The 17,541-nt window shown below is 34.6% G+C and overlaps 1 protein-coding gene across 1 annotated transcript in view; it reads right to left on the bottom strand.

Annotated features, from left to right (window-relative positions):
* The window catches only part of LRP1B (LDL receptor related protein 1B), a 1,943,003-nt gene that overhangs the window by 50,411 nt on the left and 1,875,051 nt on the right, over window positions 1-17,541 (bottom strand). Inside the window, exon 85 of the mRNA XM_055124030.1 lies at window positions 3,318-3,492. Coding sequence (XP_054980005.1) covers window positions 3,318-3,492 — 175 coding nt within the window. The remainder of the gene's footprint in view (window positions 1-3,317; window positions 3,493-17,541) is intronic.

The raw sequence follows: 17,541 nt of genomic DNA, 5'->3' as shown, positions 1-17,541 counted from the left end.
TAGAGTTTCTTGAAAACTTTAAGAAAGAATTTTAATTTGCAGTATTTCATATGTTTGAAATAAAAACAAGCATTATAGTTATTGCCACATTAGGAAAAAATGCATAAAACTAATCAAAAAAATAGAGAAAGGTTTTACTCCTTATGCTATATTTTTAAACATATACACATATAGACAAGTATACAGATATTATTTGAATGAGTGTTGGAAACTGTTGGATGGAAAAGAATACTTCATTGACATGTAAATTGAAAAATGTCTGATGAGAAGTATGGCAAGAAAATCACAAAAGGCCAGATTCAAATCTAAATTATAATAGTTCTTCTCAATTTTCTGATTATAAGATTATTAAGAACTAGGAGCAGTTAAACAATCAATGACTCCCACAGTAAATTTGAATATAATCTTGACAAAGAAGTCAGGCTACAATATCAGTGATTGATCAATTCTATCTTTTCTGGAATGGATATCTATTATATTACATTTCTCCAGGGTCAATTCTCACTGGTGATTTAGGTACCTGAAACAATTATTTGACTATGCATATTTGTTTGACCCCATGTGGGTAGTAAGTAAGGTTGATAAAATACATTTATATGCTTGTAAATTTTATAGGTATTTATTTTAAAGATATTTTAACAAGTGTTAAAAAAAATTCTCCATGATTAACAGACGCAATGAGTTCACTATGTAATGGAAATAGAATGGTACATATAAAATAGAATCAAATGTGGAAAGTTTGGGAAAGGCAATTCTCAAACTTTTACAGACAATAAAACATTATTTTTTAATCTACAAAGGCATCAGTGTATTGATAGAGAGTTGAGTACATATTTAAAGGCATTAGTACATGGCATGTTATATAGGTCTAAAGAATTGCCATGCCCTCCAGATCAAGTCTCCTTGGCAACAAAATACTGGGAAGTTATAGTATATTAGTCTATAACAAGGATAAATATTAAAGGAAAAAAGCAACTTATTATACATAAAAAATTTCCCACACAAAGTTGACAACTTGTACTAAACAGCAAGTTTAAAAGAAAATTTAGTATTTGATTAAAAAAAAAACTTCAGGATCCAAGACATATAAAAGATGTTGCTATTTTCTTTTTCTAAAGATCTCTTTGAATCAGGAATTAAAGATAATTTATAGATATTTCAAATAAAAATAAAAACATATAAAATTATGATTTATATTTCAATATAAATTTTAATAATAATTCTATTTTGTAGGACAGCTATAAAATAAATATATTATAAACAGTAAAATATAATTTTTCCAAATTTATTACTATGTTTTCAATAACATATGGTTTCCCTTAACCACTGTTTTATAAAGATAACATTTTTCTTCAAAGTATTATTTATATTTCTTCATCAATGTTTATATGTACATATCTACATACATACACACAATAAGCTTTTTTATGATTATATTCATTATAGTTGACCAAGCACATATTCTAATGACAGTAATCCCAAACACACATTCAGATTTGAATTTTTCTATTAAAAATAAATACTTTAACTTTGTTATTATTTATAGTGACAGGTCTTTATCTATGAAAGTGAAGTTCCAATATCACTGCAAACTTTATCAATTGGTGAGATAAACTTATCAATAAAAAATTAAGCTAAGCTTTCAAATTCCTAATGAATTATTTTTGTTTTGTTATTCCCATATTATGTGAAATTTCTGATAATTGTGTATTCCTGTTTTAAGTTATACCATCTACTCATTTTGAGGAATTGTTCTTTATTAACTCTGTTGTTATTCATCTACACTTGAATTGTAAGGAATCTTATAAACAAGAACTATAATCGTGGTCCACAGTAGCTGGTGTGAGTAACAAGTATACTACATTGCAGAAATCTCTTTTCTCTTATATGAAAAGTACCAATGATCTTAATAGATGTCCCATCCTTTTGCACTTGAGTGTGTTCAGTACGTGCTACTCTGAGGCAAACTGGAGATTAGAGGTCATAACTTTTCTTAGAATATTATGATTCTGTAGATGAGCAGAGTGGGGTGCAAAAGAAAATTTTCCAGCTCATTCTTGAATATAAGCTATACAAAAATTCTTCATAATCTAAGTGGCATATTAGACATGAAGAAAAATGTGTTCTCCATCACTAAAATAAAGTTCTGTCATGCTAATGCTTTATCACAAAAAACTGATGAGCTTAATGAGCAGGCATGATTTTGGTGGTTTATTTGAAAATCCATTTTGCATTTATGTACTAATCAAAGGCACATATTTATAATTAGTCATGCTTTTCAATGACTTTCCTTAAAATAATGCATTTTCAAATACACAATTTGAGGGCTTGAGTAAATGCCATTCATAATAATAACACAAAGCAAAATTAGAGTAAATTTTAAAACAGAAGTGAATAAAAAAGGAAAAAAAATGATGAGGCATCTGTAATAAAATTTTATTGGGCCTTGTTTGGCCAAGCAACATAACTCCGGCTAACGCGCTCACAGAGCTGTTTTCCTGGAAACTGAGACAAGAAAACTTTACAAAATGCTCTTCTGAATCATGTCCTGATTACTACACTGCTAAGCAAGGTTACCTAGTCCCTTTTTTTAGAAAATTGACCAAAGAGGTTCAGAATAAGGTTCTGATCTCTCACCTCAGTCAGAGACATGTTTGAAGTGAGAACTTCAAAGGTATTACCTTACAGTTGCTATATTCTATTGACCAGTCACCAGAACTTAGAGCCAGAGAGCTGAAAAGTAATTCGACAAAAGTCTAATTTTTGAACTGTTATTACAATTGTTTCTCAGGCAGGTTCTTCTAATGCCTTGGGGGCCATATATTTCAAGGAAATTAAGGAGAACAGTATTGTGGTTTACTTTCATTAAACACGTCTTTCTTTCCCCACAGTATCTTTCTGTGACAATCAAAAGCTTACTGTGAATAAGAGTGAGGGAACAATTAAAAGCCTGTCTATTCTAGTCTAGGAAAATCTTATATAGCTCTCTGAAGGTAAGTTACATTTCATTATTCTCTGTGTATCATTAGGAATACTCTATATGGTGGTATTGTCAATTATTTGATCAGACAATTGTAAGCTGGGTTTTTTATCTTCTCACTAACTACATCATAGGTTTTGACTAGGTTTGTTTTAACTGAAACAAATTGAAAGTTGTTTCACACACACACACACAAACACACACACAGAAACTGTGCATTTGTCAACATATAAAATTTAGAATAGATCATTTCATGATATTTTCACAGTTGATTTCAGGATATCAATTTGGCATTTGGTTCAAGATTCTAAATAAATTAAGGTGCATGTCTACTTACTTGCAAACTATATCTTCATTGTCTTTATTTATAATACAATGTCCTCCGTGGCACCTTATACATTTGTCAACCTCACATTTTGATCCTTCATAACGCGTTGGGCAGACACATTCAACAGTTCCATCATCCCCAATGGTACAAGATTCAGAATTCACGCAGTAGTGGTGACACACATCTAGAAAGGAAGTACAGTGCATAGATAAAATCATATTACGTTTCTCTTTAATGGCATTAAGTGTCATTGTTTAGTCATATAAGAAATGGTCAGTTGATCAGTTAATTGCAAAAGCAACACAAAAGCACAATTACTAAATGAACCTACATATGTGTACTTAATATATTCTAATACTTCTTTATTTTTCCTAAATTTTTACTTCATCTGGTTAAGAAGATATGAGTTCAATGTGTTAAAGGCTAGCTGACAATATTAGTTAGGTCTGAATTTTATAGCTTAAGTTAAAAAAGGTTCTTTAAATTTTTTTCAATGAACAATTTCTTTTACTATTTTGTCATGAACAGAAGTGATTAACGTTTCATCAGATACCATTATGCCTCTTTTCAAGCTGAATGCAATAGTCTGAGGTGACCAGAGTATTCTTACATCTGCCCCAGGACTAGGTGCCTAGGAAAACACTTGCTTCTGCAAGCACCAGAACAAGAGAAGACATAGTTCAAATGTCTCAGCATGGGAAGGACAAAATACTGTGCCAGGTAAGTAATTCCAGGAGAACAATGAACTGGAAACTAGAGATTCACCACGAAGAAGGAAGTGAACACAGAAGTCTGTACTTCTTTCCAAGTAAGGGTGAGTGTGAGTCTACATGACCCTCTCCAAATTCACCACACTGAGACTCTAACCTTCATCAGTGGAATCATTTCCTTACATTTAAGCTTTTTTTTTTTTTTTTGCTTTTTTTGGGTCAGACCTGGCAATGCACAGGGGTCACTCCTGGCTCATGCACTCAGGAATCACCCCTGACGGTGCTCAGGGGACCATATGGGATGCTGGGATTCGAACCCGGGTTAGCCACGTGCAAGGCAAACACCCTACCTGCTGTGCTATCGCTCCAGCCCCTTACATTTAAGCTTTTAAAGTTATTTGTTGGCTTGAGGAGGTTTTATTATTATTATTATTATTATTATTATTATTATTATTATTAATTTGTGTTATTTTTCTTTTCTTGTAGGGGTACGTGGGGGACTAGGAACCACATCACACATCCAACAGTACTTAGGGACTACTTCTTGCCGGGTGCTTGGGGGTTGCCCTTGGCAATGCTCATCGTACCACGCAGGGCCTGGAGTGAAACCCAGGTCTTTTAAGCAAAACATGAGTTACAGCACTTTGAGCCAACTCCCGGGACTCAATCCTTTTTAGTTTAAAAGATGTTTCTCACGGAATATTACAATTTTTTTCAACTACAAACAAAAAACTTTCTCAAGCATTTCTATACCTCTTGAACAAAAATAGTGATAGACTGCTTATTAATATAATAGCCATGCTAACTTTGTATATAAGAATTATTCCATTGTCTTTTGAGAAGTGAGCAAGCTTCGTGCATACATGGTTATATTATAAATTGCCAACTCAAAATATAGAAATCCAGAACACAACCTTAAGAAAAAGAACTGATCAAATATATCTGAGACTGTGTCAGTAGCTGCAATTTCCTTCTCGCTATCTAATTGTGAAGCAATGTTAAATGAGATTAACTGAGATAAAATCACAATTTATAAACTTTAACCTGCTGAAAGACAATTACAGTGAATGAGTAAAAATGAAACATAATTTAGAATCCTGATGTTTGCATATTTAGCTTGCCCTTTATTAAATCACATTCCAATTATACTTATTGACAGTCTAGCCTCATATTTATGAATTTATTTCTAGCTTTCTTATGGTAGCTGTTGCGCTATGACAAGTAGCTTTCATAAGATTCAATACTAATGTACTAACATAGGTCTGGGTTACATTTAAGAAACTAGCACTTTCAATAGTTGAGTAATTTGAAAATAAAAAAAATTTAAATGTTAGTATATACTAATTATGGTACCTTTGTAATTATCCTTGGCTTGTCACACAGCACAGATTCTGTTTTTATTTTTAGGAATGTGTTAGCAGCATCCCATTCAATGCAGAAATCTTTACAGAACAACTTCCATAAGGCAGGTGGCTATATGCCTTCTATGACAGAAATTGCTATCAATAATGGCCTTAACTCTAATCCTTCAGTCCTGATTCAGCTGTCTATTGATGGGACATAGCAGTTGGCCTTTATTTTGTTGTTTTGTTCTAAATTCTACATATCATGTGCTCACCCAGAGGTTCAATTCAATAGTGGGTAATTAATTAGCATTTTACAGGTGACTAATTTAAAATGCAAATTTCAATGACCTTTCCCCATTGTCTACTAAATACTGTCAATATATGGATTTGAAATGAAACTCAGGTAAATTCCACCTGATTGGTTGAGAATCTTAAAACTGAAACTTTGCCATGCAAACATTATGACCTGGAGAAATACATTGAATTTCAATAGATTGAAATTGCCACAGGCACAATACTATCATAACTGTAAATAGATTGATTCAAATAAAATGGCTCTTTAAATATTTTATTAGTCTAATTGAAATGTAACTTTTACATACACTGGTTTAAAAAAATTCACAGTTTCTTTAATGCATTTAAAGTAGTCTCTACCCTAATGTAGTCAATATTTTTTGTGGCACATCAGATTCATATTATTCAATGTGGTTGAGCAGTGTCATAGCATAACAATGGTTTCCAACCAATGTAAAAAAAATGAGTGTAAAAGTAAGTGTAAAAAGCTCAAAAATAAGTGTAAAGTAATTTGATCTTAAAATTTATTCTCTCATAAATAATTCTAAATCCTATACTCTTGAAGCTATGATAGGATTTCTCTCTCAAAGGGTGAGAAAAAACAATTTAGATTCAAAAGCTTTCTCTACAAACATTCATCTGGGAAATTGCCACCCTAACCCCAAGAATACATACTTGATCCTGAATAAAAGTTGAGTGATATTCACTCATTAAATATAGGCCCAGTAAGAGTAGAATCCTAAAGCTTTCCATGAAAATCATTTATGTCCTTCTACTAGACGTAAAAGAGGGAACATAGAGAAGTTACTGAGTAGAATGTTTGACTGTAGTGTTTTCTGTACCCCTATTGGGAGTCTAGGACACAATTTTCTCGCTATTTTCTCTTCTACTTTTTTGTCTTTTTTAATAAACTCTTCATTTACTCTTCCTTCTCCCTTCCTCCTCTTATCTCTTTTTTTAATCTCATTCTTTTTCTTTCTCTCCCTTAAAGACTTTCCTGTATTTTAATTTCCAACTCCTCCAACAAGATTTCTTAACATAATAAAAAGTAGATCTTATTCTTACAAAGGAATTTAGCAACTGATTTGAAACATCACATAAAAATTCAAGCCTATATACATTGGAAAGCAAAATAAATTTTTGATATTACAATGTAAAAGTCCAGAAAAAATTTTGATGTAATTTGTTTCTACATTCAGTGATTTAACCAATGTCAATATTTTCTATAACTGTCTTAAACTTATAAGTGCAAAGTATAAATCTCAGGAATATTGTCTTAATTTCCCTCCCATATTTTCTCAACTCTTATCCACCTAGAATTATAAACATATATGTAAATAAAAATCCATGCATATAAATACTCTGTATTTTTTATTTCACCAGGTTTCCCTTTCTATATATATTATTAAATAATTACTACATTTACATTTAAGACCTAAGTATTTGTTCAATTATTTCTCTAACAACACAAATACTTCATTAGTATTCTCCAGTTTAGCATGAATTTAGTATGAAAAAGAGTAGTATAGATAACTTTTTTGTTATGCAATTTTTGCTTCAGTTCTAAGAATTCTTGCCAAATCTAAAAATCTCTGAAAGTTTTTCTGCAAAGAAAAAACTTTGCAGTCATTGGAAAAACACTGATTTTTTTTCAAAATAATGCAAAACAGGCATTTTTTGTCAAGCATAAAAAAACTGCCTCAAATTTTTTTTGAAAATAACTTCTAAAAATATGTGTTTCCTAAAAATACATAGATTGATTATTTTGACGGTGGTAATGGTGAAGGTGGTGTGTGTGTGGGGGGAGTCCCGAGAAGTTCTCAGGAGTCCAGGAGGATTTTTCTGGTGACATTTTATTGTTGCTGGCTTGTTTGGGGATCAAATCCAGCAGTGCTTAGGACTTACTCCTGACTCATGCTGAAGGATCATGCCTGGCAATGTCTGGCAAACCACAAATAGTCCTGGGGATCAAATCTGGTCAACTACATGTAATTTCAGCAAATCAATGTAGAGTTCCTGATGATGTAGTTGCAATATTTTTCATTAATATTTTTATTTTTAAATTTTAAGTTCATAGTTGCTGAAACTAAGATAAAAATTTCAAATGTACTAGATGAAAAAAAGAGAGATTAGAATAAAATATAAGTGAAGGGAAGCTTTTTATTGGAGAAAACGAATAGAGAAAACATTAAAATGGAAAAGAGGGACTACGAGTAAAGAGGAAAAAGACTATAATGCACCAGTAAGCGTCCAGTAGGGAGAGTGAATTTCTGAAAACAAAAGCTGGTTGAACTATAAAATTCATCTCACTTTGAGAAATATGAGTATTAAAGCACTGCAGCACTGTATCACTGTTACCTCATTGTTCATTGATTTGCTCGAGCGGGCACTAGTAACGTCTCCATTGTGAGACATGTTGCTACTGTTTTTGGCATATTGAATACGCCACAGGTGGCTTACCAGGCTCTGCTGTGCTGGTGGGATACTTTCAGTAGCTTGCTGGGCTCTCCAAGAGGGACAGAGGAATCGAACCCGGGTTGGCCGAGTGCAAGGCAAATACTCTACCTGCTGTGCTATCGCTCCACCCAGTATGCCAAGATGATAAAATATATGTGTGTGTGGCATACATTTATCTAATTGTTTATTAGGATGTATTAGAGAGCCAGAAACACTGGAAAAAACACGAGTTCTAACTACCAAAATGAGTGTTTAAGATAAGAAGAAAGAAACAATTGATCTGAATAATGCTTAATTTTTTTTAAGATTCTATTTATTTACTTATTTTTTTAATATTATTGAATCACTGTGTGATAGTTACAAGCTTTCATGTTTGGGTTACAATCTCACAATGGTCAAATACCCATCACTCCACCAGTGCACATTTCCCACCACCAATATCCCCAGTATACCCCTCCTTTCCCACCCTCCCCCTGCCTCCATGACAGACAATATTCCCCATAGTTGGGTATTAAGGCTTGCAACACAGACACTAAGAAGTCATCATGTTTGGTCCATTATCTACTTTTGGCATGCATCTCTTATCCTGACTAATTCTTCCAGCCATCATTTTCTTAGTGATCCCTTCTTTATTTCTAAGAAGCTTCTAAACTTCAAAAGAAACAGAGACCAGAATACAGAAAGGACCCACAGAATGGGAAAGGATATTTACCCAATACCCATCTGATAAGGCATTAATATCCAGGATATACAAGACACTAGTAGAATTCTATAAGAAAAAAAGAACCCCCAACTCCATCAAAAGATGGGGAGAAGAAATGAACAGAAGTTTCCTCAAAAAAGAAATACAAATGGCCAAAAGTCACATGAAAACAATGCTCCACATCACTAGTCATCAGGGAGATGGAAATCAAAACAACAATGAGATATCATCTCACACCACAGAGACTGGCGCACATTCAAAATAACAAAAGCAACCAGTGTTGGTGTGGATGTGGGGAAAAAGAGACACTCCTTCACTGTTGGTGGGAATGTCAATTGGTCCAGCCTTCCTGGAAAACAATATAGACAGTCCTTCAAAAACTAGAAATTGAGCTTCCATATGACCCTCCACTACCACTTCTGGGAATATATCCCAAGGATGCAGAAAAGCAGAGTAGAAATGACATCTGTACCTATATGTTCATTGTAGCACTGTTCACAATAACCAAAATCTGGAAACAACCCAAGTGCCCTAGAACAGATGACTGGTTAAAGAAACTTTGGTACATCTATAAAATGGAATACTATGCAGCTGTTAGGAGAGATGAAGTCATGAAATTTGCTTATAAATGGATAAACATGGAGAGTATAATTCTAAGTGAAATGAGTCAGGAAGAAAGGGACAGACATAGAAGGACTGCACTCATTTGGGGAGTACAGAATAATATCACATGAGGCTGACACCCAAGGACAGTAGATCCAACGGCCAGGAAGATTGCCCCATAGCTGGAAGCCTGTTTCATGAGTGAATAATGCTATTATAGCAAAAGTCTGTATATATTGTTTCCAAATAACTCATGGTTCCTATGGAATGTTCCTTCTAAGTTTTGAGCAATTTTCTGACCTGAGTGGCATATTGATTGAAGCATTCTGCTTATGCTAAGAGGGGCCAATAATAAAGTATAATTAATCTGTGCTAAAACAGTGAAGATTATCAAGCAATTGCATAATAATATATTATATATATAATATATTATATTCACAATATAAAAATTGCTGTAACCTCTGTAGGGTAATTATGCTAAGAATTGCATATTAGTACCAAACACAATAATGTAATCTAAAGGACAATGATGGATATATAATTATAGAGAATTCATATGGTAATTAGGCAGATAGTAAATGAAGAGTAAGTGAATGGCTATTTTCTGCAACAGAAATGAAACAATTTTCAAGGAATATAATTATTATGCTCTATATCATTTTCTTACTCTTTTGTTCTTTTCAAATAAAGGATATATAAGGAAGGACTTCTTTAATTAATTATTTTGTATTATGTAAGTAGACTATTTAAAACATGTGCATATATGGTCACATACAGGTTTATGAATATTCAGGGGAAGATTGAGCATCGCTGGGTGTGACCCAAAAAGCAAAAAAAAAAAAGTGATTGTATAATAATTTATTTATCCATCAATTGTTCTGTGCATTAAAATTTTATCTAATTTGAGATCTATTTCTGAACTCCAAATAGCACAGAAAAATGAGTGTGGCCTGAAATCCAAAGCAAATAGGTTTAACTTTCAACAATAAATTATTTTTTTGTTCAACATTTTATAATTGATCAGGAAAAGAATTAAAAGCATTGGTCTGAATATCTCTGGTTGTCTTCCCTTTATATGTACATACATCCAAATATACCTCCATGTATGTGAGTAATTGAGAATTTAGCCACCAGTTACAATGTTAGGTTTGGAACAGAGAGATAATATAGGGAAAAAGACAATCCCAATTTGATTTTTGGCTCTGCGTATGGCACATAAGCCCTGCTGCCTGCTATCCATGAACACAGAGCCAGGAATTACTCCTAAGACCTATTGGGTGTGTCACGTTTTTTTTTTCTTTTAGAGACTGCTGCAACCTGAGTAGTTGTTCACAACAATGTAAATGTAACAACACCATTCCCAGAACTACCAGATTAATAGTAACATGAATGGTACTTCCATACCTTATCAAAACATTCACATGCATGAACTTTTTTCAACCCAATTTCCAATCCAGACTGAATATTATCCTCTCGAAGCACTGATACTTTTGGCGTACTGTATTGAATTCCTTTACTTAATGTAAGTATTGTAAAATAATTATGTATAGGAAGAGTGTGGCCTAATGTCAGTAATTGTGTTTCAGAATTTTAGTGTATGTGGGGATGGGCTGGAGCAATAGCACAGCAGGTAGGACCTTTGCCTTGCACACGTCCCACCCGGGTTGGATTCCTCTGTCCCTTTCAGAGAGCCAAGCAAACTACAGAGAATATCCCGCCCACACAGCAGAGCCTGGCAAGCTCTCTGTGGCATATTCGATATGCCAAAAACAGTAACAAAAAGTCTCACAATGGAGATGTTACTGGTGCCCACTAGAACAAATCGATGAACAACAGGAAGACAGTTCTATAGTGCTACTTAATGTTAATATCTAATTATCCAATTGATCAATCTTTAGTCCTTCCATATAATACAAAATAACCAAATATTCAAAAATATTCAAATAAAACCTACTTGAAAAGCTATCCTTCACTGACATCTAATTTAGAATGACATTTAGAAATTATTCTAAAAAGGCTTTGGGATTCTTAACTATATTTTAAGATGTTACCGTTGCTTTTCATTCATACAGCCAAGTGTTTGTTGTTTTTATTTGATAGCTTTTCAGTTGTCCAACATCTATGGTACTTAGGACTCACTCCTGGCTCTGTGCTCAGGGATCACTTCTAGTTGCACCTGGGGCACCATGTCGGGTGCTAGGATTGAACCCAGGTAGGCTGTGGGTAGAGCAGCGTCACGTCACACTCACTGTGCAGTCTATCCAACCACACACAGTTAGTCTTACTCTCAGTACAGCTTACAAGATGAAACACACAAGCTAGCTTATATAAGTTTAACAGACTGTTCTGTTATCTTTGATGATCATGTAAGGAAATAGAAAAATACATTTCAGAAATATAATATTTATGTTTTATGCTTCTCAAATGATTGATAGACACAAGGCATTTTAATAATTAGACAAAATTCTCGAACATACCATTTAATTTTAGAGTTGAGTTAATAAGGTTGGCAAACACTAAATCCAGGTAGGCCACATATGCAGAGTAATCTTGGCAAACTGCCAGAGTTTCACTGGCCAAAGTGCAAGTTTTCTTTGGTTATACACGTAGGAATAAAACAAATTATGGAGATAGAATGTCAGCTTTCAAATTTAGGAACACTTTAATAATAATTCAAGGGTTCGGATATCACTTTGATTTTTTATTAGTAGCATTAAGTATCAACCTTTAACCTTTAATTGGTATCACTGTATCATTGTCATTTTGTTGTTCGTCTGTTTACTCGAGCAGGCTTCAGTAATGTCTCTATTACAACCAGTCCTGATATTTTAGCAGCCTCTCCTTACTCTTACTCGTCTTTCCCAAAGATTGGAGGCTCTTTCAGGGTCAGGGGAATGAGACCTATCATTACTGCTTTTGGCGTATCGAATATGCCAAGAATAACTTGTCAGGTTCTTCTCATGTGGGCGGGATACTCTTGGTAGCTTGCTGGGCTTTCTGAGAGGTATGTATGTACTGTTACTGTATTTGGGATATGAATACACCACAGGTATATTTAATTGGTATAGTTAATCAAATAACAAAGATACTCATATACCAATAATATTCTTTTAAAACACTGATTCAGTTGTTTCAATATACAATTTCCATCTCACTTGCATGTACTGTGTTTGAAAAATATTATAAAAATCATTTTGATACATAACTGATGTGCTTTTATTTTCATAGACCCTGACCATTTTCTCCCTTCAGAAAGCTCTGTTCTCTATTCACCTATGCACAATTTCAGATCTCATCAGTTGGCATTTAATTCTAGCTATAAATACTAAAGTCTATTATGAAAGCAGTTATTTTTTATTTATCCATGACTTAATTCTAAGCCTCAGTGGCTGTCACATATTATATGTTCTATTAGTATTTGTTGAGTTAATAAAGAGCATAACCTCTTGGAAAATAGGGCACTTAAGAAGGCAGAAAACAAAAACAATACCAGGGATGCTTTAGTTTTAAAAGCCCAAGACAATTATAAATGTATAGTTCAAATGGGATCCATTGAGACTAGTTTTATTTACTCAAAAAACAAGTAGAATTTACCAGACAAAATTGTGTTTTCAGTTGTGAGTAAGAAGGCAAGAAAGGAAAAAGTAAAATGAGAAGCAAAGTCAGATGACAGATTTCCCTAAAATAGCTCTCAGTTACCTTTCATCTGCATGAAATACAAAGTCAATGCTGGAAACGTGATAAGTGGCTTTATTAATGGAATGTGTTACATGCTGACTTCTGGGAATTTTATAAATTAGGTAAAACCTTCAACTTCCACTGTTTCATTTTTGTAGAAATAGCTTAACCTGTGTGTGGAAATAAATTCTTCTAGTAACAATTTTGTTTATGTTTTGGGGCCACATCTGGCAGTGCTCAGTTTACTCCAGGCTCTATGCTTAGGAATTAGTCCTGGTAGGCCTCCAGGGAACATTTGTGGTGCTGGGGATTGAATCTGAGTTGGCTGTGTGCAAGGAAAGCGCCTTTCACCCTGCACTATATCTCCAATCCTGAAGTAACAATTTCCTTTTTCAGTTGTGTGCTATGCGTGTCTTCATACCATTGAATATTGACCTTCATTCTGAATTTGAAATTTCAAAATGGTTTATTTTGGGGATCCCATATATCGGTGTTCAGGGATTACTCCTGGTGGTACTTAGAAGACCATATGGGATGCCAGGGATCAAACCTGGGCCAGCCTCATGCAAGGTAAACTTCCAATCCAGTGTTTTACTCCGGTCCTTGGAAATTATCACGATCACAATCACAAAATCCTGTTAATCATCGATTTATCGAGTGGGCTCAGTAACCTCTCCATTTGTTCTTTCCCTGAGATCTTAAAAGTCTCTCTTGACTCAGCCCTCCCAATAATGTCGCACTGGAGGCTCTTTCAGGGTCAGGGGAATGGGATTCAGCTTGTTACTGGATTTAACATATGAATACACCATGGAAAGCTTGTAAGGCTGTCCCATGTGGGCAGGAAACTCTCAGAAGCTTGCCAGTTTCTCCCAGAGGGAGAAGTAGGCTATAAGATATCACTCCTGGGAGCTTGCTTTGAAGTCTCTGGATGTTGGCCGTTGATGGGATTACACACACCTGGTTCCTCTGCTGGAACCTTCATGCGTGAGGCCTGTCCGAACATGTGGAGAGGGGCCTCGAGCATGGATGTAGCTAGGTTCTGGTGGTCTTTGGCCGCTGGTAGCTCTGCTCAGGGTGGGGAGGGAAGCTGGAGCCTATCCCTCCAAGGGGCCCCGGGGAAGACAGCCAGGCGTACGGGCAAGAGACTCTCTGCATTGCTCTTTTCTGAGAGCTTGATTTTAATTCTCTGGATGTTGGTAGTTGATGGGATTACACACACCTGTGTTCCTCTGCCGGTACCTTCATGCATGAAGGTACCTTGGAAATTATACATTATATAATTATTTCTATTTCCAATATTAAAATGATATATTATCATGTTACCTAAAATGTACATTATAAATTAGAGACCATGCTTGCCTTGACTGGCTAACCCAAGTTTGATCCCTGGCACTATAGATGGTTTCTCAAGTACCACCAGGTGTGATCCCTGAACACAGAACCAGAATTGAACAATTGAGCAATCTACACAGCTCTTGTGAAACCCCCCCCCCCAAAAAAAATAAACAGAGAAGAATAAACATATAAGTAAAATAAGAGGCACTCAAAATACTTAAGCAGATCAGAACACTATACTATGTTCAAATTTAAAGTTTTAAAATTTGTAGTTACAATTCTTTGACTTATTTCCTCTTATTTATAGTCTAAAATATACAATGGAAAAAGCTTTGGTTTGGGTCCCAGATTAAACCTGAGTAGTAATTTAGAAGCTTATTACAGGGCCAGAGTGATAGTACAGCATATAGGACATTTTCCTTGCACACAGCCAACCTGGTTCAATCCCAGACATCCCATATGGTTCCCCTACATGCCAGGAGTTAATTCCTGAGCGCAGAGCTAAGAGTATACACTGAGCATCTCCAGGTGTGATCCAAGTAGCAAAAAACCAAAAGCAGAAAAAAAAATAAGTAAAAAGCTATTATATTGTAGCAGGCACAGCATTTGTTTATATCACTACATTTATAGCACGTATTAATTATTTTAAAAGAAAGTTTTTCCATCAGATAATCATAATGTAGATTTTCTCAGTTCTCAAAAATTAGGGTGATAATTATATTTGTCAAATTAAAAACTAGATTATATTGGGACTGGAGCGGTAGCACAGTGGGTAGGGCATTTGCTTTGCATGCAGCCGACATGGGTTTGATTCTTCCGACCCTCTCAGAGAGTCCGGCAAGCTACCAAGAGTATCCCCCCCAAATGACAGAGCCTGGCGAGCTCCCCGTGGTGTAATCAATATGTCTAAAACAGTAACAAGAAGTCTCACAATGGAGATGTTACTAGTGCCCACTCGAGCAAATTGATGCCCAATGGGAAGACAGTGCTGTCATGGTTTTAAAGATAGAGAGTAATTAGGCTGATTGGAAAATTCAAATGCAACTATTTGATTTTTGGCTTATCTATGTTATAATAAAGGTGTTACTTTCCGGTTTTGATAAAGTGCTATCTATAATACCTTTGAGAGCAGCCAATAAAGGAATTATTTTTCTTAGGCTTCATTTTTCCATAAGGAAGCAAACATTTCAAGAAACTATTAAGATTAATCTTTCCATTTGCATTACTATTTTGCTGATACTTTATTTGTTTGAAAATAATGCAGTATAATACAGAAATTCATTAAAATTTAGGTAATTATATTTTTTCATTTCTGAGAATGAGACTGAATGAATATAATTAGGTACGCACTGCTTTGATTTAAGTAGAAATCAAAGTTATTTTATTTCTAGGGTTGCATAACCAGAAAATGATTATACTTTCTTGTCTCTTTTATTTTATTTGATCTTTTGAAAACTCAGAGATTTTCTCTAAGGTTTAAGAATTTTCTTTTAACCTTAAGATCTGATGATGGCATATTTAGTCACTTGCAATCTTCTTAATAATAATAGTAAGCATGGCTTTTAATTAGCATATATTAGCTAACAAATGATGTTCTATAATTTACATACACAGTAGTAATACTCATTTGTATTATTGAATCCTTACTATTTAAACAAATATTTTATTGGTATTTTTATTGTTTGATATTTATAAAAGATATAAATTTTATTTTATTTTCTTCTAGTTGTGGAACTCAGAGACTTTTTTTTTTTTTTTTTTTTTATTATAGTTTATTTTTAATTAGTGAGTCAACGTGAGGGTACAGTTACAGATTTATACATTTTTGTGCTCATGTTTCTCCCTTACAAAGTTTGATAACCCATCCCTTCACCAGTGCCCATTCTCCACCACCAGTAAACCCAACATCCCACCCCCCCTTCCCAGTCCCGTCTCCCCCCACCCCACACTGCCACTATGGCAGGGTATTCCCTTTTGTTCTTTCTCTCTGATTAGGTGTTGTGGTTTGCAATAAAGGTGTTGAGTGGCCATTGCGTTCAGTCTCTAGTCTATATTTGGCCCGCATCATCTTTCCCCCACATGACCAACAACCACATTTTACTTGCTGTTCCCTTCTCTGAGTTGCCCAGGATGAGAGAACAGCCTCCAAGCCATGGTGACAACCTCCTGGTACTTATTTCTACTATTCTTGGGTGTTCGTCTTATAGTCTATTATTCTATATTCCACAGATGAGTGCAATCTTTCTATGTCTGTCTCTCTCTTTCTGACTCATTTCACTTAGCATGATACTTTCCATGTAGAACCACTTATATGCAAACGTCATGACCTCATTTTTTCTAACAGCTGCATAGTATTCCATTGTATATATGTACCAGAGTTTCTTCAACCAATCATCTGTTCTAGGGCACTCGGGTTTTTTCCAGATTCTGGCTATTGTAAACAGTGCTGCGATGAACATATAAGTGCAGATGTCACTTCGACTATACTTTTTGGCTTTTCTGGGATATATTCCCAGCAGCGGTATTGCTGGGTCAAATGGGAGCTCAACCTCAAGTTTTTTGAGAATTGTCCATACTGTTTTCCAAAAGGGCTGAACTAGCCGGCATTCCCACCAGCAGTGTAGAAGGGTCCCTTTCTCCCCACATCCTCTCCAACAGCGGTTGCTTTTGTTCTTTTGGATGTGTGCTAGCCTCTGTGGTGTGAGGTGGTATCTCAAAGTTGTTTTGATCTGCATCTCTCTGATGATTAGTGATGTAGAGCACTTTTTCATGTGTCTTTTGGCCATTCGTATCTCTTCCTTGGTAAAGTTTCTGTTCATTTCTTCGCCCCATTTTTCGATGGGGTTGGATGTTTTCTTCTTGTAGAAGAACTCAGAGACTTTAGACTCAGCATTATTTTTCAAAACATGTCAGCTCATATTTCAAATAAAAAATTGCGATTTAAAATAACAGCTGATTTACATTTGAACAAATTCCTTTTACATTGGTGTTAGATGAGATATATAGTCAGTCTATCAAGGTTTTTTCCTTGATATTATTTTTTTCATTTCTTTTAAATAAAGGCAGAGTATTGAAGCAATAGTTTTCTTTACAAAAAGAATTTGTAT

The sequence above is a fragment of the Sorex araneus genome, chromosome 1 (genome assembly GCF_027595985.1).
Source record: "Sorex araneus isolate mSorAra2 chromosome 1, mSorAra2.pri, whole genome shotgun sequence".
NCBI lineage: Eukaryota > Metazoa > Chordata > Mammalia > Eulipotyphla > Soricidae > Sorex > Sorex araneus.
Note: the sequence above shows the minus strand (reverse complement) of the source record. Positions and strands in the feature narration are given on the sequence as shown.